The sequence below is a fragment of the Dromaius novaehollandiae genome, chromosome 4 (genome assembly GCF_036370855.1).
Source record: "Dromaius novaehollandiae isolate bDroNov1 chromosome 4, bDroNov1.hap1, whole genome shotgun sequence".
NCBI lineage: Eukaryota > Metazoa > Chordata > Aves > Casuariiformes > Dromaiidae > Dromaius > Dromaius novaehollandiae.
Window position 1 is genome coordinate 51,681,372 of NC_088101.1, and position 25,642 is coordinate 51,707,013.

The following is a 25,642-nucleotide window of genomic DNA, read 5'->3' on the forward strand; positions in this document are numbered from 1 at the left end:
TGAAAGATTGCATGCATCTGTCATGAATATTGTCCTATGTCTAGTAAATAGCTTTCTATTAACATAAAACAGTGTTTGAATACGCGGTGAAACTTGACCTGTTCAGTCCACCTTCTCTGCTGTTCTGACTTCTTAACAGCAATCTGTCATACTTCCAGGCCTATTTGCATTTTATGAGTATTTTAACCTCTGTGTACCTTGAAATTGATTATTGCATTAGACCTAGCTCTGTAGCCAACGTCAGAAGAATATATGCTAGGCAATTATTCTTTACGATAAAGCAAACATTTAAATATCCGTCATAACATAAAGACTTCCCTATAAAAAAAATGGAATTTTATTTAATTAAAAAGGCCAGCAAATACACAAGATTATTTTTTATCACTACTGCTCCTATGAATAGTTAAGTAAATCCATTTGGGACAGAAAAAAAGGCTAACATTTGGACTTGACAACTGAAACATCTCCTGGGAAAATTTATATTTTACTCTATCAGAAAAGGTAGTAAATACATTTCTGTCTGATCTGTAAAGCTGCTGTTCTGTCATGACATAGGGATGACCACACAGTCATAATGCAAGCTGCAAATGAGATGGGAGTGGACAAGAGATACCATATCTGAAAGCTGTGTTTGATGTCCACAGATAATTCATATTTCCACATTTGTGTAGATACAGGAACATTGTGCTTATCTGGGGATTATTATAATGTGCATTCATGCCTTCTGGCCATCGGAAAATTTATTGTTTTATCATTATTTCAAAATATTTAAGCTGAAAACTTACTTGATACTTTAATAAACTTGCATGGGGCAACTGTCTGTGGAGTGTGAGAGAGAGAACCTTGTTGAGAGTAAGAGTGGAGCAACGTGAGGTTCCAAGGTAGAGATGGAAGAGGAGGGAGGTGCCCACAGGTAAGTTTTAATGAATCTTTAGAAATTAGAAAATTGTCTCTTTCTCTAGATCAGTAGTGATTAGCTGCTGTTTCTGATTTTGTTGTCTGTCGTTCTTCCACGTTACTCAGTATTTGGTGTGGCAGCTGCTGGCATCCCATCAAGTCACAGGTTGCATAATGTCAGATGCCTTTTCCTCTTGGACTCAATGACAGAAATCGTAGTAGGGCGGAATCCCCCTCTCCAAAAGTAAAGGATGTAAAACAATGAAAGTTATGTAACTGCATTTTTGTGAAAGCAGTGCCTAAACTATCCCTGTAATCAGAAGCGATCTATTTTACTTTATCAATAAGGAACAATATAATATACCTCTTTGACTGCAATGCCAAGTTAACATTATTCTACTGTTCATAAAGCTCAATTACTGCCAGGAATGAGGAAAACAACTTAATTAATAGTGCCATTTAAATGGAGTTTTATTACAATACCTGTTAACAGCCATGAGGGAGAATATTGTTTAGTTGCCATTAATCACCTTTACTTTCATTATGTGGTTAGAGAAGCTCTTTTTCTTTCTGATCTGCATTTAATTTTGAGTATTTTAATGCTATTGTCACTGAGAACTTTATCAAGAACTTTCATATTTCCAGCCTGGAAATATCCATTTCTGTGTGCTTCCGCAGGTCGTGCTGAAACCTTAGGTACAACTAGAGCTGCGCTGAGGTGCATGCGTTTGGAAATATGTTCTCTGCCTGCTATATATGGCAGATTTTTAGAGTTTGACGGGTTTATGCTCTCAGCCCATTTCTCATCCCATCATATTAGATGTGTTGAGGTAGACTAATACCTGTCTGTATCATTGATTCTAAAAAATATATCAGAAACATTTTGCCTTTCCTCATGATCTGTTATAGTAACTTGCAGAAAGTGCTATGAGGTTTTACAGTTTACCAAATCCATATATGACAATATATTCAAACTGTCACCAAAAATACAGCAGGGAGACTTCTCTTCTATGAAGGGACCTTTCTGAGAGCACCTTTCAGATATCAAAGGATGGCTTCTTAGTATTTTATGGTGTCACCAAGTACTTAGGAGCCCCACATGAGTTTTTCATGTTTTGTGTGAGCATGCATCTGGATCTGTGAAGGCAGCCCGTGCCTCCAAAAGTGTAGAAAGTGCATCAGTCCTTGCAGTGTTGTGGTCAGCTTCTCGTCTTAAAGATCCCTTCGTTTTTTTAAGGAAGGCTTTTTGGGATAGTTTTCCGCATCATCTTTTCCTTTCCCAAGTTAGAGGTTTTCAGTATCAGTTCAGACTTGGAGGAAGTTGGAAGCTGCTGCCTGTCAAAGAAATAAGAAGCTGTGGATGAGCTGTGTAGCAAAGTCTTGCTTGTCTGCAAGACTGGTGTGTGGTAGATCCCCAGGATAAATATCAGGTAGGACCAAAGAGTTTGTAAGCTCTTCTCTTGGGCCTGCAGTGTGCGTTTCTATGCCATATGCCCCATATACCTGGTGAATGCACCAGAATACAATTATTTAGTAGGTAGAAACCTACAGAAACCTCTGAAATTTCTGAAGGATTTTAGCATCCTCAGTGGACCTCAGAAAAGTCTGCAAAGCCTGAAGTACCACTAGTACTAGTCCCATTTCGGTACTTCATAATCTCCAAAGATGTAACTAAAAAAGCCAGGAATTTGGTGTTTGTGGACCATGCCTCACAAATACCAGCTCAGTCAATTGCCTTTCAGTCGTTTCTGACAGTGACAATATTCAGACTGAAGCGTGCTTGTCCACACCATTGTTGGGCTTGAACGTGAAGCTTAATATTACAGGTAGTATTTCCATTCCTTTCTGCATTGTAGTGATTTTCAGCCATGTCTGGCACTAAATAAATGTATTTTCCTTGGCATACCTTAGCCTTGACTTTTGGTTATTTATATGGTGTTCGCATTGGCAGAATAACATTTAGAGGAGACGTTGCTTAGGAGCTGGTTGTGCTGCCTCAGTGTGAAATGATTTCCTGTATATTACCACATTCTTTCTTTCAAAATTAGGAGACACAGAGAGAATGACTAATTAGAAAATGAATTTGGTATGCTTTACTACCTTACTGGGTTGAGTATTTGTCATTCTAGGATAAAAATTTTTTAACATCTTTCACTGAATTGTGCTAAAACTAAACATGTGTTGAACATCTATATCTTGAAGTATGAACATTGAATAATACTTTTTTTGTCTCTAGCAAGAATGCCATTATGGGTAATGCCTTTTAGTTAATGTTTTTTGAGCAAAGAACTTGGTACTGTGTTTCAAACTAAGTGCAAAGTAAATACAATATTTACTATTTCAGCAGTGCACAGTATTAATATTTGATTGGCGTTGTGGATGTCACATGCTGCTATTGTCAGTGGCGCTAAGAGTAAAATGTTCATTGAGAAAGATAATCCTTACACAGAAGGATGTAGGAACATGTAATTGGCAGTCAGAAGGTTAAAAGAGACTTGACAAGATTTCAAGGGATTAAAAAAGTTAATCTGTCAAGGAGCATACACACCTCTGCTCTGAGAAAGGCTCGTATTCAAATTGAGATTTATCACAAGGTTTTTGGCAATAGTCCTGTCACTTTTCTGCTTTTGCCCAGTGGAGCAAATTGAAACTCAGTAATCCTGGCAGTACGAGAGGTGTATTGGTAAACTACAACGTGACGTGATGTCGTTGTCAGCAGGTCCCACATTGTGGCAGTCGGCCATCGTACTGTGATGCAATATGATGGCTTTCCGAGGTCTGGGGAGGGTTTTCAAGAATACTGAAACGTCTGCGAGCCTGTCATGTAGAGAGGTGGGCCCTTCTGCACTCCTCCTCCTGGCAGACCCAAAGGTAGCAGCAGTTTTTCAGGCTGATGGTGAATACTTTAGAAATGGAATTAAATTAGACTAGTGACTTTTTTGGATAAATAGCAAGCCGCATGCAGTTAAGAGATGTAGTTCCTATTTTATCACTGGAGGTAAACGTGCACTACATTTTAGTAGTACGTAAGCATATGTAATACTTCAAATTTAAACTTACCTTTAAGAGACTTGCAAAGCAGAGGTGAAATGACACAGGTGGTTTAAGTCATTTGTGGACCTGGGATTACAGTCCTCTCTTTTTTGCTGGTAATTTCCATTAATTTCTGACTTGCACCTGGGAAGAAAGAATTATAGCGCATGTATTAAAATGGTGGTTTTGTGTATAAATTGCATATTTTTTATGAAGCAAACTGCTTGATCTGTTTTGGAGTGCTTCAGGTGCTGTTAAAAATGTCTAATTCAGATGAAGTTTTTTAACACCTCTCCATAAATGAGCACTTTAGAATCATAAGGTCAAATACATGTGTCCAAACTTGCTGTGAACAATACCATTTTATGTTACACATGGTTCTCATACAGGTGTAATTCCCCCACTGCAGTGATTAATTGTGGATGAAATTTAGGGGTCTTTGGAAGTGGGCAGGAACCTTTACATACAAGTCTTCTGAAGACTTCATTCCTGTAAAGAAAAAGAAATGCTATCTCTTACGGATCATCTCCCTATAACAGCATTTGTAATTTTATATTTTGGGGGAAGCAAATGTTTTACAACTGTACAGATGAAATGGACGATTGCATTTGAAATTCTCACTTTTTCTCAATAGTAAAACCAATCATCCAAACAAGAACATTTGGTTTTGCCTGAATGTAATGAAATAGGATCACACAAAACCATCTCTTTTAATAACTCTTTAGGAGGAGAAATACAGTTCTTTCAGGTATTGTGAAAGAAAATCAGCCATTTGAAAAGTTAGCAAGCTCAACTAGCTTTTAAGTAAGGAAACAGGTATGTAGGTTTCCATTGGTTGTTAATGATAAATACTTCTATGGTGCAGGAAGAGCAATATTATTATTTAAATAATACTCATTAAAAACTGTACTGTGAAACAAGAGCCAGCTGCATGGAGTTAACACCCTTTGCTAAGCACTGATTTACTTGAATTTCAAAAGGTGTAACACAAAATAACTTGGTACAGTCAATTTATCTTCACTTGTGAAAGTCCCAAACTCATGTGCTGTTCTTCATGTCTTTCGTCTTCAGAAGCGCCAAGTTTCACACCAGTTTTTACTGAGGCGTTTTTGCTAGACGGTGGGTTCTGATTTGACTCACTCCAGATCTTTTCACACTGCCAGAAAGTGGGTTGTTAGGCTTTTAACTTACTTTCAAGGTTTTGGCAAGTTTTTTTCTCTCTCTCCTGTTACTCAGTCATCTCCAGTGGAAGTGATGATGTGCAGGCATCCACGGGTAAGGAAAGTAGAGATACAATTCTACTTGTTAATTCAACTAGAGAAAAGTGGTTGATAATTTTAAAATACATATCTTTATTACTGATCCAGTATCTTTTCATGTGGTAACAAGAGTAGTTGATTTTCTCCATCAATTTTATCTGTGACTATTACTTTGAAGCTAAGACTGACTCTTCTTAATATCACTTGCAGAATTTTATAGTTCAGTGTTGTGGCTGACTTTACTTTGAAAAAAAAAAGTAAATGTGGACTGTAGTCTTAACTTGTTTTTCTCAAGGCTTATATAACTCTAAGAAGAATACAAACTGTCTTGCAAATTGGCTTATAAGCAACAAACCACTGCCTGTACCTCTCATGTTGCTTTCATAACTCATAAAACATTTTTCTGGGTCTGCTTTTTATTATTATTATTTTTCAGGTGTTTAGAGTGCATCTTTGCTCACAGGACTAGTTTTGTAAAAGCCATGTCTCACGTCAGTGAGGCCTCTGGAGGAACTGCAGCCGCGGTGTGTTTGTCCAACACACGGAAAGCGCATTAGGGACAGTGTAAGGAAGGATGCTCCCCCGGTAGCCAGTCCCACCCGTGCCCTTGCTTAGTCCTGCCTCTGGCCCAGCCCCACAGCTGCTCACCCAGTCTTGATCCCTGCTAACACAGGGAGATCCCCAGCAGGAGCTGGGCTGAAATCGAGGGTGGCAGAGATGTTTCAGTAAGGGGATGATCGCAGTCACTGAGCTGACTTAAACCTTGAAACTTTTTTGAACCAGGGATTTTCACAGCAATGTTAGCTTTGCACATAGCTAATGGCTTAGGAGTTTTTATTAAGGTTGGGCGGAGTTAGGTGAAAAAGCCTCCGAGACCATGAACTGAGTGCACCCGTTCTGTTTTTAATGTGCAATTAAATGGAAACTGCAAGTTTTTGCAAATTGATCTAAATGACGTACATCTATACAAACAAGCAGTTCTGGTAGGTGAGTGGTTATTATCTAGTGTACATCTAAATCACGGTGAAGTTTTGTAAAGAGGTCATAGCTTATTTTCGTTTGGCCTCAATCATCTACCTTTGATCTACAAGTGGGCTGTTATAATGGTGATATCATGAAATCTAACAAACACCAAAGGATTAGAAAAGCTATATATTGACGTGCACATTCAATCAACTTGCATATGATCTCAGCAGGAAATTCAAAACAAAAGCTAATTTATGGAAAAATATGTAGTTCTAATCACAGTTTAGCTCTGTGGGGTTCCAAATAACACACTACACTCTCTACGTGCAGATGCTTTCATCTTACATTGCAGATCTGGTGACATTCCAAAAGTTCTTATCAAACCTTATTATCATCTTTTATTAAAGCTTATTACATTCCTCCTTATTGCATGTTAGCTGTAATACTCTGTCACTCTTAATATGGAATATAAAAAGCTTTGATCTTTTTTAGCCAGTCATGAGATGGAAATATGCAGCACAAGTATCTCACTATACACTATAAAATCCCAGCTCAGTATGTCCTTTGAACATCACATTAATTGGACCCTGTTTCTTTTTCCTTTGGTTCTTAAATCTTTTCATCAGACTGCACTTCTTTCTGCCATCAACATGCAAATAGGTTATCTGTGATGATACAGGGCCATTTCATTATTATTATTATTATTATTATTATTACTGTATCTCTCAAGAGATATATTTCTTTTTTTTCTGGTAGTAAGTAAAATAAGGCTTTTAAATTGTGAAAGGCCTTGAAATTTGCACCCTTTCGTTGATGCATTTGCATAAGTAAGAAGTTTCCAATGGATGTTGAGACAATACATTGACATTTCTTTTCTTAACACTGCTGTTTTATCAGGGCTACAATTTAAAGGTTGTGGCTGTGGGCAAGATTTTTATTGCAGTTGTGGAAAACAACTTAAAATAGATAAGCACAAACCTGAGCCTCAGCCCTTCTCCAGAAGATAAGTGTAGGAGGGAAGGGAAGGAGTTCAAGATGGAAGAGAGTAAAGAAGTGCTTGGTAGAGTACAGAGAAGTAATTATCCTGCAGTCTTGGAAAGTGTAAATCAGGGTATTTTTTTTCAGAATACTTAACAAGGAAATCCTAGATTCTGACTTTATTAAACAGAGCCCTAGATTTATGGAATGTTTTTTGTGGCTTTGTATGAACTATGAGAGAGGAAGCAACCCTTGTTTCAAAGGAATAGGCAATGTAACATGCGCTTCCCCATCATCTCTGTACCTGTAATGACTTTCACCATCTTGTTTGCTGTGAACAGCGTTGTCTGGAAAAAAAACAGGCAATGTTCAGCAGAACGCCCAGGATAATACTAAAGACTATTTAGCCAATACTAAAGATTATTACATAATGGAGAACACTGGATGATAACCAGACTAAATGGACAATTAGATCATAATAGACGCATCATATTTATAAACAGCTATTGAGTAATGATCATGTTTTCTGTTGTAAGAAATCTGGATTCCCTGAGCTTTCAATATTTTCACATAATGCTGTTGACAGAATTAGACCATTGTTATATAAAAGTCGCTGGCTTGACAAGTAAAATGAAACATCTAGCTATACAAGTTTTGTGAGGGATAAACATTCAATTTTTTTGGTGAATGTACTAAAAATAGTTATAGAGGCTATCACACATCTTTCTTAACAGTTCAAATGCAGCTGTACTTTAATCACGGGCATCTTTGCTCAGAGGTCAAAGAAAGTTGATCCATAGTATATATGTGATACACCTTTGTTGCTGTATTTTTTCTAGACAATTTCTGTGATGTTTTTGCAAATTTCTTACTTAAAAATTTCCATAAAAATGAGAAATAGAGTATCAATATTGGATTTTTTGCAGGTGAAACAGTAGATCAATGAACTCATTCAGCAATACAGGGTAAATGGAAAAAGACCACTTTTTTTAAGTTACTATATGGATCTTGATAGGTATCACCAAGTTTTCTTGTAATGCTATATTGAAATGTTTTACATTCAGAATAAAGCTTCAGAAACTCCTGTGAACATATGATGCTTCCTGTTGGTTAACCTTTTGAAGTGGCTGAGGAGCATGCACTTTCGAGTTATTTTTAATTTAGAAATTACTGATTTTTTTATTGATTTGAGAAAGGCAGTAATAAATAACAAACTTGTCTTTATAACTTTATTTCACTTACTTAAAATTTTAATTAGCTATTTTTAATTCACTATTTGATCTGCAGCAACATCCAAAGCATCCTATTATCTTAGAAAAGAGCAAGTGAATGCAAATCAGTGACAGTTGATTTGCACATCTTCTGGTCCACTCCAGGTCCTTCAGAACAAAATAGGTTCAGCTTCTAATTATAGCTGCAAGAAAAATATGTGGGAGATAATTTAAAAAACCACTTCAGTGTTCAAATATTTCATTTGAAAATGTATTGCCAACAGGGAGATGAACTAGAAGATAATCCTTCAACGAGATTGAGCAATAATTGCAATTTGCTTAGTTTAAATTATAATCTTTTTGCATTGGCTTTAAATGTAAATGATACTCACTTTACCTTATGTATAAGTGTGCATATATATTATGCTATTAATTCTAGGAAAGCAGTTTTGTAAGCCGTTGTTTGAAAGTACCAGCACTCAGAAATTCATAGCAGTAACAGTCTTGGAGGATGGGTTTAGTATCTTAGCAAAAAGCTGATCTTCAGGCACATCTCCACAAATAATACAACTTGATTACCATTCATCTTGTAAAATGTATGGGAGAAAGGAAGGAAGGAGCAAACGTCATTAGATTCTTCTTGCTAAATTTCCCCACTGTGTTAAGTTGTTCCTCCCTGTAGAACATACTTCATAGACCTTACCTCCAGAGACCTTGAGGCTGCTACTTATAGATACCCAGTATTTCCTTTCTTGCTGTTTATTATTAGCTTTTCATCTGTGATTATTACAAGAAGAGTTAGGGGGCATATTGGAAATTTATCTCCCAGTTCAGGCAACTGAGTGTCTGTCTCTTCCTATGTAGAAGATCCTCATTTCTTTGAAATTCCTGTTCCTCTGAAATGCGCTATCACTTGTAGAATTCTTTTACTGCAAAAACCAAATTTACCAAATTCAGAATGTCAGCTGTTGAATCACTGGTACTTCTAACCCGCACTGACATTTTCTTTGGAGATTTCAGGCTCATACTCTGGTTACCTGTCCTGTTGCCATATAGGCTACTTTATAAAATAACTCCTCTCTTATATGTATACAGTTTTGTAAGCTCATCGTTATCACCTGCATGTTTAGTGCCTTCACGTGCATAGCTGGTAGGGTATTTGCTATGCACTTCGTTTGTCATATGAACCTTTCTGTCACTTACAGTACTTCAAAAAAGAGATGTGATTGATCCTGCTGAGTTATGATGCAGAGGCCACTGAAGTGTTGCCCTGAACAATAAACAGGCTTCTCCATTTTTCTTTCTCACTGCATTTGCTACTCTTTCCTACAAAGTAAAAAATTCTTCTGATACCAATAATCAGCCCCATCATTGTATACATACTCACATCTCTGTCCAGACTTTGTTTTCTATTTACGGCTTGCCAGTAAACATGATGACTGCTGCATTCTGGACACTGGAGCATGCTAACGTCTGTCTAATTTCTTCTGTTAGCTACCCCATCCTCTTACCATTTGTGTGTATGAGGAGACAAGACCAGTCAAGCCCAGGATTTGCTGAGTGGAAAAGCAGCTATGTAAATTGGTTTTCTGTTACAGTTCTTTTGTAAGAGTTCTGTCTCAATTCTCTCTTAACTTTGGCAGAAGAGGTCTTTCAACCAGTTAGCAAGATAGTGAAGGGAAAGCACTCTCCAGGCAGACCGCAGCAGATAATTGTTAACTCTCACAGTTTTCATTCTGTCACATAGTTACATAAATTATCCATCCCTCTTACCACCTACTAATAAAAGGAATGATTTCTTTTTGGCTTACTGAAGAAAGTCTTGAAGAGGGTTTTGAAGTGATAATATAATGTGTTTGCTCAAGAACAAGTTTCTTACAAAGAGAATGCATAAAGTACAGAAATACTAGTTTGAAAAATGAGCATACAAGACAAATGGGCTGGCAGTGTTAAAAGAATGAAAGGGCCTAATAAGCTGCAACTTACTTTTCCTGAAGCAGATTATTGTAAAATGTTTTATAAAGTGTGAACTAGATGTAATATTTTTTTAAGTGTGGTGAAATGTATACTTAGTTGTTATTTTAATTACTGAATGGAGGGAAGAACTTCTAGTCTGATTAAAATACCTAGACCTTCATTGCAGAGAGAGTGAAAGGTATGATCGACCAACTTTGAAAACCTAGTTTCAGGTGGTTCAGAAACCTGCAGTGAAGTGAGTGGTGCTGGATGGTAAGATTACCTGATAGCCTGTAACAAATGATAGCATTTCTGTGTTAATGTTGATGCTACTGTAGGTATAAATGCACCTCTTTCATCTAAGCTTTGAATCTTTTGAATGGGCTAGTCCATTTGGCATATATGCCCTGTGCTGCTTTGCAGGAATATAAAGGGAAAAAAGATGCAGAACTGCGTAGTTTAGTTACTGCCCGTATGCTTGAGATTTGCTCTGGGGAATCCAACCATACCAACCGTATCACCAGCGTGGACATTGGTGGTGTGTTCGTGCAGAGAACAGCACCGATCCCAGAGGAGCTTCCCTCCTCGTGCCTCTCCTTCCTACACTGCTAGAGGGAAGGGAGTCCTCGCCATTGAAGCTACCATCACACTCCAAAGGCTGGCTGTGAGACTGGTAATCTGGCCAGTGGCAGTGCAAATACCACCTTAAACCACTCCATCAGTCCCAAGGTGAAATGTTACCGTAACTCCAGCAAGTAAAGCATATCTGTCTGTTAGAAGCTCAAGACCGCTTCCCAGAACGGAGATGTGGACTGAAACGGCAGAGTGGGTACAAGGTGTCCTCATCTACTTCTCTGCTTTAAAAGTCATTCTGCTGTCTGGTGGGAGCAATCTTGCCAGTCTTGATACAAGTAAAACGAGGCTTTTGTTAGGTTTGTGGGCACATTTGGAATTGTGACAACCCATGTTTGTTTCTGTCCCCGGAGAATTCATCCCTTCTTGCAGCTGTGGATTATGCAGATTGGGTAGTTGTGGTGTGTGACCACAACCATCACAAGCTGTGAGCCTCCTAGCTAGAGCCAAACTGCTGCTCCCAGCAAGTCCCTGCGGCTGTTAAAGCTGTACCAGTACTGAAAGTTGCTCCACTGCTAGTAGCTTCATCTATTTGACAGCCTAATTAAAGACTCAGAACCAGTTATTCTAGGAAGGGTCTGTTGTCTTCATTGTCATATTTAACATCTAGAAATGACAAACCAAATGGGAATAAACCAGATGTGACAGCCAAGATCCAAAGTCAGGAAAATAATATTTCCCTGCATCATTCTATTTCTGCCAATTCAGAACTAGCTTATAACATTGGACTTCAAGGGCTCAGACTCCCCCGAGGTGCACTTTCAGCATACAGTTGGTCTGAACCACTGCCAGTGCAAAATCAGACTCATTGGGACATCAGCATTTTTAACAGGTGCCTCACTGTCCTCATAACACTGAAAAGAGTTTAATGTTTGCCTTTATTAGATGACTGGCTGAGCAGAGGACAGTCCTAATCTGAAACTAGAAAGCATAAACTATATATTGACAAAATAATGCCAGAATTTCTCTTAAACTAATCAGTCCATTTTCCCACATTCTTAAAGTTACATTCCATGTCTCCAGAGAAATCGTGCCTTATAGTTTGATCCTGTATCAACATGCCTAAGTCTTTCGTGGTGTTCCCGTATGTTTGTAGTGAAAAGAGAATTCTTTAAATTCCCTAATGCTGTCTCAAAGAGGTTACTAAGTTGAATTATTTAGTGTATTAGCACACACTGTAAGATTTGGATTGTCGTTAGAATTGTAAGAGCTGAAATTGCAATTGTAATTGCTGAGAGAGCGTTTCTGTGGGATACAGCTGTTTACTCACCATCTTGGACAGGCAAGTGCAGTGGGACCCACACTGGCACAGGCACAAAGAAAAGATAATTGTCACTTGCCTTGTAGTTACTGTGGTTCTTGGAGATGTAATCAGTATAGATCCCACAGTCCTTGCCTTTGAAGACTTCAATTTCCAGCTGTTTTGAATTATGAGGGAATGGCTAAAAGGTCATGTCAGAGCTTCCCTTTCTGACCTCCCAGGGGAGCACGAAGAGGCACAGGGCATGTATGTAGTACCAGTAGGCAGAGCTGGTGATGATAGTCTGAGCTCATATGTTTGCCAGGCATGCACTTCTGGGGGAAGCTGTGACAAAATGAATGCTGCTTTTTTTTTTTTTTTTCCTCTTCCTGTAGAATATTAAGAGTGATAAGAAGCCAGCAAAGTTAGGAGAGGTGATTTAGTCTTCCGTAGTTAAAGACAAGAAATGTACTGAGTTTGAATCATAAAATATTTAGATACTTGTAATCTTCTATTGCTGCCAGTGAAGTGAACTAGTATAACAGATAGTAGAATTTGACCCTAGGGCTTTTGATGAAATATATTAAAAGAGATACGATCATCAGATGGGAAACAGTGGTAAAGATATAAATAAGAATCTCAGCTGAGGTAGGGTCCAAATAGTGGCTAATTCTGGCAATGTTCCAAAATGGTGGTAGTGAAATTTATGGTTTAACAAGAGGTGGAAGGGAAAGAAATAGGTTTTAGGGTCAAGGAGCATTCAATATTATCAGGCTTTGACAGGCAATTTAAGGTCTGAGAAAGAAGAGTAATAGTGGAGTCAGAGACTTGGAACAAAGAGAATATTTCATCTATAGTGAGGATTTCAGTCTTTGAAGCATTCAGTAATAGGACTTAGGTTGCATTTTGTTTTTTATTTTGTTGGGGGGTTTTTAAGGCAAAGATCTGGCAGAGAGGGTCCTAATTCTGCAGTGCTTGCTACCTCCCTGACTAAACTTCCACTGAAGTCAGTCTGTCCTAAGTAGGCTGAATCCCATCCATGGTCAGTACAGAGATCCTGAAAGAATCAAAGATGAAAACAAATGGGATGAAGAATAGTTTGTCATCAGGGTAAGAGCAAGGAATAATACTGACTCTACCAGTGATCTATGTTGGGAACAGAAAGAGCAGAAGAAATGAGATGCAGTGAATTATCTTCCCTATGTTTTGTACTGATAGTTTAAAAAGAAAAGCATTATTACAGAAAATTTTGTCAGTGTATTTTTGTACCCTGGTAGCACTGATGAACAATTTCAGCTTTGGAGGAAACTGCTGCTGCAGAGTCAGCAAACCCTTGTTATACCAAAACCAAATTAGAGTAATTACAATAAAATTCATCTTTGCTGGTATGATAGATTATTTGGAAGAGAAGGGAGCAGACCACAGATATTAAGAAATTGCATATGTTCTGTGTATCACCATATAGCCTTACGGTGATTTTTTTCCCCGTATTTTTGTTCTAATGCTTTAGATAGGGGGTTCAGTCATTAATCCCTGGTGTTATTTAGGTTCCCTGAGTAGTTCCCCTAATTCCAACGAGCAGATTGACTCCATAGTTAGCTTAGCTAAACATTTTAACTTGCTATCACGCTTTCTGATAGACCTGGTTATGGTGAACGAAGTTCTCCGCAGTCCTCACTGTGCATTATCCAGCCGTCATTACCGCAGCAGCCAAGTGCCTCAGTGTTGCAGCCCTACTGAGGTCTTAGCCATGTTCTGCAGAGCAGCACAGGGAATGGATATGTAGCTTTGGGTTGAACAGCGTGTTTGTGAGAAATCGTGAAAAGCAGCACTGGTGTCTTAGGTGAGCCCTGTACCACCCACAGCACCATCCTTCCTCTCCTCTTGCATCATTTGTTTACACTCTGTGGCTAATCAGAACAGATCCATCTGCTGGTTGGTGAAATCAGTTATCTTGGTAGGTCATTTAGGAGCTCCCTTAAATGATACATCTCTGTAGTAGGATCAAAAAATGAGAAAAAAAGAAAAGGACATAATTACTGCCTATCCTTCTGAACGTTGATTTGGGACCAGTACAAGACTCAAAATAAGAGTGGTGAGCTTATTGTCAATGGCATTCACCAAAAGCACTGTATCATTAAAGGACAGCAGTAGTAATTGCTTGGTGCCATTGCTAAGTTGAACTATTAGTCTGTGAGTGCTTGTTCCTGTAATTTAATTTTTTAATGTATGACTTGCTGTTCTCCTGCAAAGTGTGGAAAGCCATTATTTGTGTGATTTGTCATTGTGGTTAAGAGCATCAAATAACCTGTATCCTTTACCACCAGCAATGCATCTGTTTGGCCTCAACTGGCAGCTGCAGCAAACTGAAAATGATACATTTGAGAATGGAAAAGTGAATTCTGATACTGTGCCAACACATCCTGTAACAGTACCTGCTGGAGAAAATGGTAAGTGAAACAGACAGCGATTTCATTTCTTATTTTTTAGTGTTTCCTTTCCTTTAGTGTTTTATTTACATCACCAGATCTTAACACTTTTCCTTCAAAAGTTTGTGCACTTAATGGAAATGCTGAGCCTTTGTAAATAATAGTGGTTTCAAGTAGACATGCAGATATTACATAGGAGTTGCATTTCAGATGAAAAGGAGCACACCATTGCTCCTACCTCACGTGTGAAGGAAGTGATGAATCCTCGACGATAATGCTGATGTTGTTAGGGAAGCTGGCTGCCAATCTGCCGACCGGAATTCCTCTCAGGAGTTCACATGCAGTATTTGACAAGGGAAGAAAAGCTCAGAACAAAACCGGAGAAGTAAAGCCTCCACTTACCCTAAAATCCTCGACAACCTAACAGTTGCTGTGGGGTCCCCAGAGATGACGAGGGGCTGGGGCTGGCTCAGAGAGCACTGCCTGGCGGCGCCAGCCACCGGGTCCCACTCCACAGAAACCACCGGGCTAGGACGTGCACAGTGTCGGTGAGCTGGACGGGCCAAAACATGCAGTTTTATAATAGCAGACCAGGTAAAAATTCAAGCTTTGGAGTCCCAGTTATCTCTGGATAGTTTTCAAACAAAACCTTTGTCTGCAACAGGGGAACACGAACTCTTGTTCTTCCATTGGCACTGGAAAAAGCTCTTCAGGGGTATCTGCTTATTTTTGAAGCTCCTGTGTGTAGAAGACAATTTGTGATCAGGGAGCTTCCTATGGCGTGATGACCTAGCTGTGGATTGCCGTGTGTTATGTGCTCATGTCTATAGATGAGGTTTTTTTTTTTTTTTCAATTTCCCTATGAAACATAATAGGTCATGTGTAATATGTTCGTTTGTTTCCTCAAAGTGTCTAGCCCATAATACTGAGTCTGAATCATCCAACCAATATATAAAGTCAAAAAAAAACTTTATTAATTTTGTTTTAGGAGCTTTTAAAATACAAACCACATAAAAGGATTATTTTTTATCGACCTTTTTTCCATGTTGCCCTTTAAGATCCTCCAAACCTTTAAGAGCCCGTGCACTTTCAGCTAACAGAGGCTTTAAAATCAATAGTTTTTGAATGGATAACTTGATTTAAATGGTTGATGAATGCGGTATTTGCTTCATTACACAAAAATCCATTTTTCCTTTCACAAGGTACAGCTGACCTCCTTACCTCTGAGGAGGAGGAAGCCTCTGCCAGTATTTGACATCTTGAAAATTTTTCAAGTTATCACAACTCCAAGTTAGAGAAGTGATATAGCTCTGTTCCTTCTTTCTGTTGTCTTATTAAGCACATGAAACCAGTAGGACCTTTTCTGCTTTCATTTCCTTTACCCTAATATCTTTTTCTTGCACTTAGGTATTCTCTTTACATATTCTTACTTGTTCTGAATGAATAGAAAGAAGTTATTTTATGGTAATGAATATTAATAATGCAGTGACAGCTGATGATCCTGCCCTGAGTAGACAATACACTTAATTGTATGAAAGACATATATATTTTTCTAAACTTTTAATAAATGCAGTTTTTTCACTTTTTTTTTTTCAAATTAAGACCTGTTACACTTTGCCTTAAATATAATAGGAAAAATATAAGAATATTAAATCCTGGTTTTCCTCCGTAATGTTCCTAAATACTATAAAAGAAAACAGGGCTAATTTGATCCACTATTAACATGCTGTCCTCTGCAGAGTAAAGACAGTGGTCATTTATCAGCATACATGAATACTAAGGAATAGGCAGACTAGAGAATACACATTCTAAATCACAGAAGGAAAGTGAAGTAGAAAGGAAAGTGTGACAGCTAGATAGGAAATTTAAGTAGGGGGCCCCTAAGCTTTCATGCCGATTGCTGCAACTATAAGGAAGAATCAACAAGGCACAGCACAGCCTTCGGTCTAAACTTCGACTAGTCCTGGGTCTCCTTCGGTCAGAAAATCATAGCCCACAGTGGCTTAGAGGCTTAGATCCTAGCTATTCATTTGCCATTCAGAAGTACAGATATTTTCTGTGATGAATTAGCAGAGTTTAAACTTTAAAATGTGTCCTTATGAACTCTGAAGAAAAATTCAGCTGTGGTTTACCTAGAATCAGCTAATCATAAGTTGATAATAAAAGCGTGTTAAATCATGCTTAAATGCAAGTCACTTGTTAAATGAAGCTTGAATCTCTGAACAAGCCTTTTCCAAAGATTTTTGTTACTTTCTTTGGGGAATTTATTTTTTCCTCCCGGTGCTTCTCTCTGTATGAATAATAAACTGCTGACAACGTATCACCTGTTTACCTAGTCAGGCATGATTCAGGGCTGCCTAAGAATATGTATTTTATGTGGAAATGGTGAATTTTATAGGGCATTTCAGTTGAGGTTTTCCAAAGCGCTTTATAAACCAGGCTTAATGACGTACAAACACCTATTTGAGGTGCATTAATACTTTATCAGTTTTTATAAGCAGGAGATAGAAGAGGCAGAAAGGTTTAAAAAACACAAGAGCTGAAAATTCGGTTGACCATTGTGTTTTAACAGTTGGTCTCGCACCATATGCTGCTGGTTGTATTTTATATGTCATATAAAATTAATGTGCAATTCAGAAATACCTTATAATAACATATTCTTAACTGCAGATTTTTTTAAAATGTAAGAGGGGAAAAAAAGAGACTGGGAAAAGAGATATTTCTTTTGGTTTATTTAACGCACTGAGATAAGTTAGCCCATTTATTTCCATTAAAATACATTACATCTACTGAAACTGATATGTATTGAGCTTTTTGTTTTGTTTATCATGTAGATCATGTTAATTAAATGTAGAATAGCTTCTTAATTAGATGTTCTATTGATTTTTCTTTAGAAAGGTATGTTTTTAAGGAGGATTTTGATTTCATTTGGCATGCAATAGCAGTAACATTTAACAAGAGTGTTAAGTTATTGCCCATAGTTGTTGCAGATGAATATATAGCAGATGCCTCACAGAAGAAGATGTGAATCCAAGGTTATGCAAGGAATGGTAGAATATGCTATTGACTGTCTGTAAATCTAGCCTTGCAACCTAACAGTCTAATTAGTGCTGCCTATGAAGGAAGGAAAATGATATTATCTGTGACACTATACAGCAGTTATTGTTAAGCATTTCTGTGTTTTGGTTATTCATTCATATTTATTTTGTATTAAAGATACTTAGTTCATTACCCAATATTTTGTGTATTAACCTCCAGAATGTTTGTAAATAAGGAGGGAGAGCTTAGCTTCATGTAATTTTAGTGATATCTTTGTGTTATTATTTTTCTTATATAGGTTGTTAAATATTGCTGTAAATAATTGTTTAGTTCCGGATTTTGTCCACCCTAATCTCAGGCAGTGGAGCAGAATATACAAGTAGCAAATATAACAAATTATTCTATATATCAGCTATAATGTATTGCATTACCTGTATCATAAGTATATAATTGTATATCATAAGTATATAATTGTATATATTGTATTATATGCGATAGAGTAAATTCTTATTTTATAAATTAAATAATCAGCCAGCAATGTAAGTACAAATCATGATATAAACTCATTTATTTATATTTGCTTAATATTTACATATTAATTTTTTTTCTTTTGGGGAGGGGTTGTGAAAGGAGGATTTGGCAGGGGAAGAGTAGAGGTATACTGAAAAGAAAATATTCAAGAGGTTAGATATTTTAAAGATTGTTTTCATATTTGGACATTTTTCATGATTTCCATCATTGTGGAATTATATGAATGAATGTGACTTATTTTGTATTTTGATATAAGGCTGTGTATAAAAGCTTGCAGTATTTTAGAATGTGAGAAGGAGCTGATGAAGCTACCAAGATTTTTCACAAGCCCATTGCAAAGCAGTATGGAAAGAGAATAATAGATGAAGCCCTGTTCTTAGAAGGACAAAAACTAGTGATGATTTTGAGAGACAGTGTGTGTTGTTAGAGGCATGTGGTTAAGGGGTAAAGCAGCCTCCTGTTTCCTGAAGAAAAGCAGAGGAGGTGGGATCGTTTTCTCCTAAGGATAATTATTGAAGCCCAGTGATACACAATTCTGACAAGCTGGGCAAAATGTTTGTTTGATGATGTGGGTCTGTTCAAGCGATCAAGTTCATCTTTTCCACAGTCAGAGGTAGTTGTTTTTCATTTCAAATGTAGAAATAGGGGAAGTTGCAGATCGATATGGCAAAGAAGTGTTTATTGTTTAGTGATTACCAGTCATCAGTGTGTGAATTATATGACCACACATGGATTAAATTCAAAGGAAGTGGTAAGAAACAAATGTTTAAGTGAACTAAAATAATGCATACAGATCCATCTTCTAGAATAACATACAAATATTGTGAAAGGTTAAATCCAACGTTCGAAAAGGATCAGACTCATCCTGAAATGTGTGGAGGAAAAAAAAAAGGTTTCTTCAAGATCAGATATTTCACTGTCTCTTGAAAGCAGAACATTGATCAATCTGACGATCCTGTAAGTGAGACATTTTCAGTGACTGCGATGCTATTGCGGCCTAGCTATGATGATGAGGTGAGCCCCACTCAAGGCCTCTCGGTAGCGCTGCTCTAGCTGTTTAATTCAGAAGCGGTCTCTGTTCATCTTGGATGCACAAAAAGTGGCGAGGATCAGTCTGTGACCTCACCTGGCATTTCAGATTTTAATCTAGTTTTTTTGTATTCTAAATGTTTGCAAAAAGGTTGTGTCAGTTTGTTCCATCAAATGATGAATAATGTAGAATTTAATCATAAAAGACAGGGCAGCAGCAGAATGTTGTCAGTTGTTTAGCAAGTTAGCATCACCTGAACATGCTGAGCACATTCACATGGGTTTAGTTCAATCCTTATAACTAGACTAGCTGCTGAAAAAAGGAAAATAAATTGGTAAGAACATAGTGGACTGTATGATTGTGACCACAGTTACGTTTTTCTTTATATAGCTTCGCTCAAGGCTCGTCTTGATTTGTGAGCTGCTCAGATGCAGCGTTGCTTGCACGATCTAGAGTTGCTATGTGTTGGTAAACAAGTTGTTATCAAAATCTTCACCTCTTAGTCTAGGTTTGATAGCATGGAGTCCATTGGATCAAAGTAGGCTTTGACCTGGCACCAGCTGCCGAGAATGTCTGTGTCCAGCGACACTGCGTGGTTTGGTGCCTGGACATCTGATCCGAGTCTTTGGCCTTGAACAAGACTGGTAACTCCTCTGAGCCATCCCAGACTGGAAAGCTGGATGGTCGCAGTTTGTGCAAGGCACTTCCTTTAGTGCCTCAGTCCTGGTAGCCCTGTTTCCTCCAGTCTGGCAGGTGGAAGACGCTGCCACAACTAAGCCATAGTTTCTGTGCTAGTGAGCTCTGAGGTAGATTCGTAATCTTTGACAGATTTGGGGCATGTCTGTGCTGTACAAGCGAGGGCGCTACGGAGATCTCCACGCTGCCACCGACCTGTGCTGTGCCTAGGCTGCGGCACGGTGCCTTGCAGACTTAGCAGCTCGGGCTCGAGCAGTTCGACCTGTTTCATTTGTTTGAAAATAAATCTTCTGCATGTTAGCATCATCTTCACTGCTTCTGGGCTTTTCCAAACCAACATCACTGAGCTGCTAAGGCTAAGTAATAGTTGTGCTAATGCCTTACAAAGAATTAACCATTTATTCCCTTCAGCATTATGTTCTTATTTCTAACAGTTGGCCTTCAGGGCTGGTACATATTCATGATAGAGAAAAGAGGGAAAACACCAGACTTTTACAGATTATTATTCATTTTATTCAGGAGACAGTGTGGACAAGGAGGTGGTATCAAGCTTGGGGCTGAGGCTAGAAAATGCAGGGAGGAGAGGCATAAAAATAGACCCAGTGGAGCAAGAAATACCGCCTTTTTGTGGAGCTCAACAACAAAAAGATCAGGGAACCAGAGATGTAGACGTTGTTGGTATTGTATAGTTGCTCCAGTATTTCATGGAGAAAAGACTGTATATGACAGTTCTCTTGACTGGTTATGTTTATGTATCCGTTATTCCTAAAATCTGTATACTGCATTTCCCTTTACTGTACACACCGTGAGATGTATATACACACTGTGTATGCTGGATGACCCTGTATTTTAAAACACACTTTAAAAAAAAATGTGTTTAGCATAGATTCTAAAACATTTTCCTTAATGCTTATAATTCAGGGAAGTTGTAGTGTTTTTACTTAGTAGATATTTGTGTGGTATCTTTGCTTTGTTAGTTCTAAATCGGTGAATTCCCTGGGATCTGTATCTGAGGTGAATCTAAATATTTGATGTTTTATATTAAGGATGATTGAGAGCAAGAAAGGAATATTAATTTTTGATCTCTGATTATTTTAACCTGTCAGGAAAATTAGGAGGATTTGCACAAGAAAACAACACTATAGATTCTGGAGAACTTGATATAGGCCGAAGAGCAATACAAGAAGTCCCGCCTGGGATTTTCTGGAGATCACAACTCTTCATTGATCAGCCACAATTTTTAAAATTCAATATATCCCTTCAAAAAGATGCATTGATTGGAGTATATGGCCGAAAAGGCTTACCACCTTCACATACTCAGGTAAGAGCTGCTTGCATTAAAAGTAGGATACAGTACTGAAAACTGTGAGCTTGTATCTTTTGTATGTTTTTTATTTCTTGGGATTACATCTTTTTTCATTTTGCTGATTTTTGTTTTTTACACTTTATTGATCTCATGCAATGTACGAAGAATTTATAATACTGTAAGTGATGAGATCTAAAATGTATAATGTGGGGATAAGTTTCTCATTTATGAACTGTTCTGAGTGCTGTGAGCAGTGATGATGCTTTAGGTACAGAGTTGTTTCATGCAGAATTTATGTGTACCTTTTTTCTGTGGTATACTGACATCTTTAAAAATCTAAGCAAATTATGCTCTGGTCAGATGTGCGCATGAGTATGTCTGGTAAAGGCTATGTTTGCCAAATTTCCAAACAAGAAGTAAACAGTTTTTTAATGAAGTTTCACTTCATTCTACAAGCAGATGCTACAGTATTTACACCTTGGTATCCCACTGAATAAATACATGCAAGGTAGAATACTGAAATATGTGTCTGTAAAGATACGGTGAACTAAGCTTGTAAGAGTGTCAGTTTTCAGTAGACATCTTACTGTCTTAAAATTTTATTCTTAAGTGTCCAAGAAGGATTTATTCTGCTCCACTCCTTAGAAGGTTTCTAAAGAGACTTTTTATTGTATATGATCGTGCACTTGTATAGTAACAAAGAAACACTTTTTTATCTGAAGTCATAGAAAAGGCTTCAGTTAAAGTATAAAAGAATGAATAGTCTGGATGGCAGGAGAAAGGGAGGAATCATCATCAGAGACGGTATTTAGAATCAGTTGTGTTTAGATTATATTTTTAGGATTTAAGACCCTCCAAGTTTAAATTTATTTCAGCTCAGTATTTGCCCAAGTTCTGGCTCCTAACCGTTGTTGCACTTGAAAAGGGAATTTAGCTCATGCTCTTTTACCCCATTTAGGGAATTATGCAACATCTTACTGATTTCCAAAAAAAAAAACTTTTTTTTTTTATTTGGCCTGGACACAGCTCTCAGTGTAGTAGCCTAATATTGGAATGAAGCTTGGCTGATTATGCATGATACTCAGCTGCAACAGTAAATTGATAACTACAAAATTCAATTTCTTTTTTTATTTTATTCTACATACTTTGATTTTGATTTGCATGTTGTTGCAGTATTTGAAGATACTTCATTCTTTCTTTAGGTATAATATTTAAAAGACTTAGAACTTGGAAATATTCCTAATTCTATCACCTATTTAGCAGGTGCTGGCTTACACTGATTTGAAATTATGTCACAAGCCAAGGGAGAGGAGTTAGGGTCAAGCAAAGGAGTTTCATGGTGCTGAAATAACACGATGTTACGTTAGCTTTACTTTCTAGTTTAGTTTCCATTAAACTGAAAACAATTCATTGAATGTGGAAAATGCACTTATGTTTATTTAAAAATTTGATCCTCATAAAAATGATTAAATGGATTTTCTTAGGACTCTCACATATGAAAACTCACCCTTAGGTTGGCAACAAGCATGAGAAATTCTAGCTCAAAGAAAATTGATTCAGAAAGTTATCAGCCATTGGAAATGGGGGCTTGGAATACAAATGCTGTCTCAATGATAACAGTAATAACAGGAGCTAGGGGAATACATGTGCGGCAAGAATGAATAAAATTGAAGAAGCTGATCTGAACTGCATTTATGAGAGAGGTTGTGCGAGTAGGTAAGTATATGAAAAATGATCCTTACTTGATTCCTTATCCTGGTAAAAGATTGAAATAGGGGTCTCCTGCATCCAAAAACTCTGTAAAATGAGATAGCTGTATCTATTTCCTGACATTGGTATTACACAGACTCCTTTTTGTTGGATTCCTACTATCTAAGTGCTGATCAGAGTCAAACTTGTTCATGTTTAAGTGTAATAAAACAGAAAGAAGCATACAAGACTCCTGCTACTGCATCTTCTGTAGTTTCTGTGACTTTTTGGATATATTGTTCCTGGGATATAGGCCAAGCTCTCTTGTCCTACTTTTCCATGGTATATGGTTAGAATTGTTTTACAAGCCATTTGACACTTGATACCTTGAAAAATTAAGCATGCTCACTTACATTGATAAGTTGAACAGCAGCTCTTTTGAATTTGAAGGGCTGCTGAGGACTGTCTAGGGCACGAGGTTTATCAGAGTGTTTTTATGGCCTGAAACCTGCGTTGTCTGGTTTATGTGCCTGAAATTAAGCATGTATGTAATGCTCAGTTGAGCAGTTTGGGGGGTTTTGTGGCTGTGTTCCTGCACCTGGAAAAAAAATTTGGAGTAAAATATTTTCCCACAGGTTAGGTCTTTTTCCAACAACGCAAAGGCCTAATCACAGTCTTCCTGGTGAAGACACAACTTGTTTGGTTAGATGTGTATTTTACCAAATTACCTTATATAAAGAAAATAAGCTATTTAAATAAAAGGGCATCTAATGAAATAAAACACGGAGAGGTATGCTAGCATAAATCTGTTCATGGTTTTCCTGTCTCCCCTAAGCTTTCTGCTAGTCCTGACAGAGGTCTCGTTGGTAAACCAGGCGTAGCCGGCAATGGCAGGCTAACAGCTAACTCCTGGCTTCACTGCATCCTTTCATTGGGTACTTATTTAGCTTATTCACAGAGCTTCAAGTGTCACAGGAGCATGGTAGAAGAACATGAAGGCCCATTCTGGGTCTGATCAAAGACCCATCCAGCCCAGTATTCTGTTTGTCACTAAGTAATAGTGGCCATTAGCAGATATGTAGATTAATATAACAGCATGATAGACTTGTGACTTTTCCTAGAACACATTCTTGTCCTCCAGCATTTTGAGGCTGAAGGACTGCTGAGTCAAAGGTGCTGTCTTTGTACCCTATCACCTTTGTACCTTTTTCCTATGAATATGTCTAGTCACTTTTGAACCCATGGAAGCTTTTAGTGTCCATGACATTTGTAGCAAGAAGTTTCATGGATTAACTGCTCATCTGTAACTGCTATACTCTTTAGTGTGTTTTGAGACAGCCTCCAGGTAGTTTTAGTTTGACACCGTCTTGGTAGTTTTTTGGAAGAGACAGTGGCTGGTTTCTCACTATTCTTTTCTCCATGATACTCTTGATTTTTATGGATCTCTGTGGTGTCCTCAATGAGTTGTATCTTTTCCAGTCTATTTAGTCATTCTTTGTATGAAAGCTCTTTCATACCTTTGATCATCCTCGTCCTTTGCTGAACATTCTTCAGTTTTACTGAAGCCTTTTTGAGAAGGGGAGACCAGAAGAGCAGAGGATATAGCAGATGTTGAGCTACTACGGTTTCATGCCGTGGCAGAATGATGTCTGCTCCTTTTTGATCGTAGAACTGATATTTCCGTAGAAGTGTCTGCCACAGCTCCCAGATCTCATTCCAGGATGATAAAAGTTGGCTCAGAGCCCATCTCTGGATGTGTAAAGTTAGGGTTGTTTTGTGAGGACTATGAAAAGTAGGATCTCCCCCATATGTATCACATTATATTTACATCTCTTGAATGCTATCTGCCGTCATCTGATAGTCACAGAGTAATGAGTGCTAATAACAAAATTTGTCCAAATGAACAACTGCTTCTGTTTCTCAAACAGCAGTGTTTGAATTTTCAGATCTTATGATAAAAATAGTATAAAAATGATTAATATCTGCACTTTGCCAGCGTTCTTAAAGTTCAGCTACCAGCTATCCTTCTCCAGTAACTTTGCACATACTCCTGTGATTCCCTGTATGTGTAACCATACAGTACCATCTTCTTCAGCTCTCTCCTTGAAGCTTGGGTCTTTCTGTGAATGTCTGCCTCCTCTCCATTGAACTATTGGCTATAATACAAAACTTAAATATCACATTTGTCACCTTGTTCTCCTCTTACAGTCCCTTCACCAGTTTATCCACCTTTTTATTGTATCCGGTTAAAACCACACTGTGCAGAGCAGACAATGTGAAACTGAAATCTTTCTTTCCATAGCTGTACAACTTCTAATGCTAATTATCCTACCAATACAAGAGATGTAATAACAGAATCATAGAAATAAGCTTGGGAGAGATCTCAAGTCTTTTAGTTCGCACGCTTGTCTTGAAGCAGGATCAGTGGTCTCTAAATCATTCCTATCAGTTGTTTAGCATTACCTTGTAAAACAATGCAGCAGAATGCAGCACTCTCCTCCTTTCCCATAATCCAAAATAATTGGGATACAGCATGTTGGAAATGTTTTGATACATTGTAATCAGGACAGAAGTTTTGGTTGCATTTCTGGTGTCTCTTTAGGCACCCAAATTAGTCGCAATGGGCTCTATGTATGTGTCACCGACCAGTCCGAGATGCGTAGTTCTGTCTTTCTGGGCAATCATAAATAAATCAAGCAGAGGTAATTGACAGTGGCTGGCCATGCAAACCCCAATCAATGCAAGCCTC

At 37.8% G+C, this 25,642-nt stretch overlaps 1 protein-coding gene across 12 annotated transcripts in view; it reads left to right on the plus strand.

Annotated features, from left to right (window-relative positions):
* The window catches only part of TENM3 (teneurin transmembrane protein 3), a 1,359,158-nt gene that overhangs the window by 1,249,418 nt on the left and 84,098 nt on the right, over positions 1–25,642 (plus strand). For all 12 annotated transcript variants that reach the window (XM_064510997.1, XM_064510998.1, XM_064511002.1 and 9 more), the window contains 2 exons: positions 14,501–14,623; positions 21,005–21,219. In XM_064510997.1, the coding sequence (XP_064367067.1) occupies positions 14,501–14,623; positions 21,005–21,219 (338 nt within the window). The remainder of the gene's footprint in view (positions 1–14,500; positions 14,624–21,004; positions 21,220–25,642) is intronic.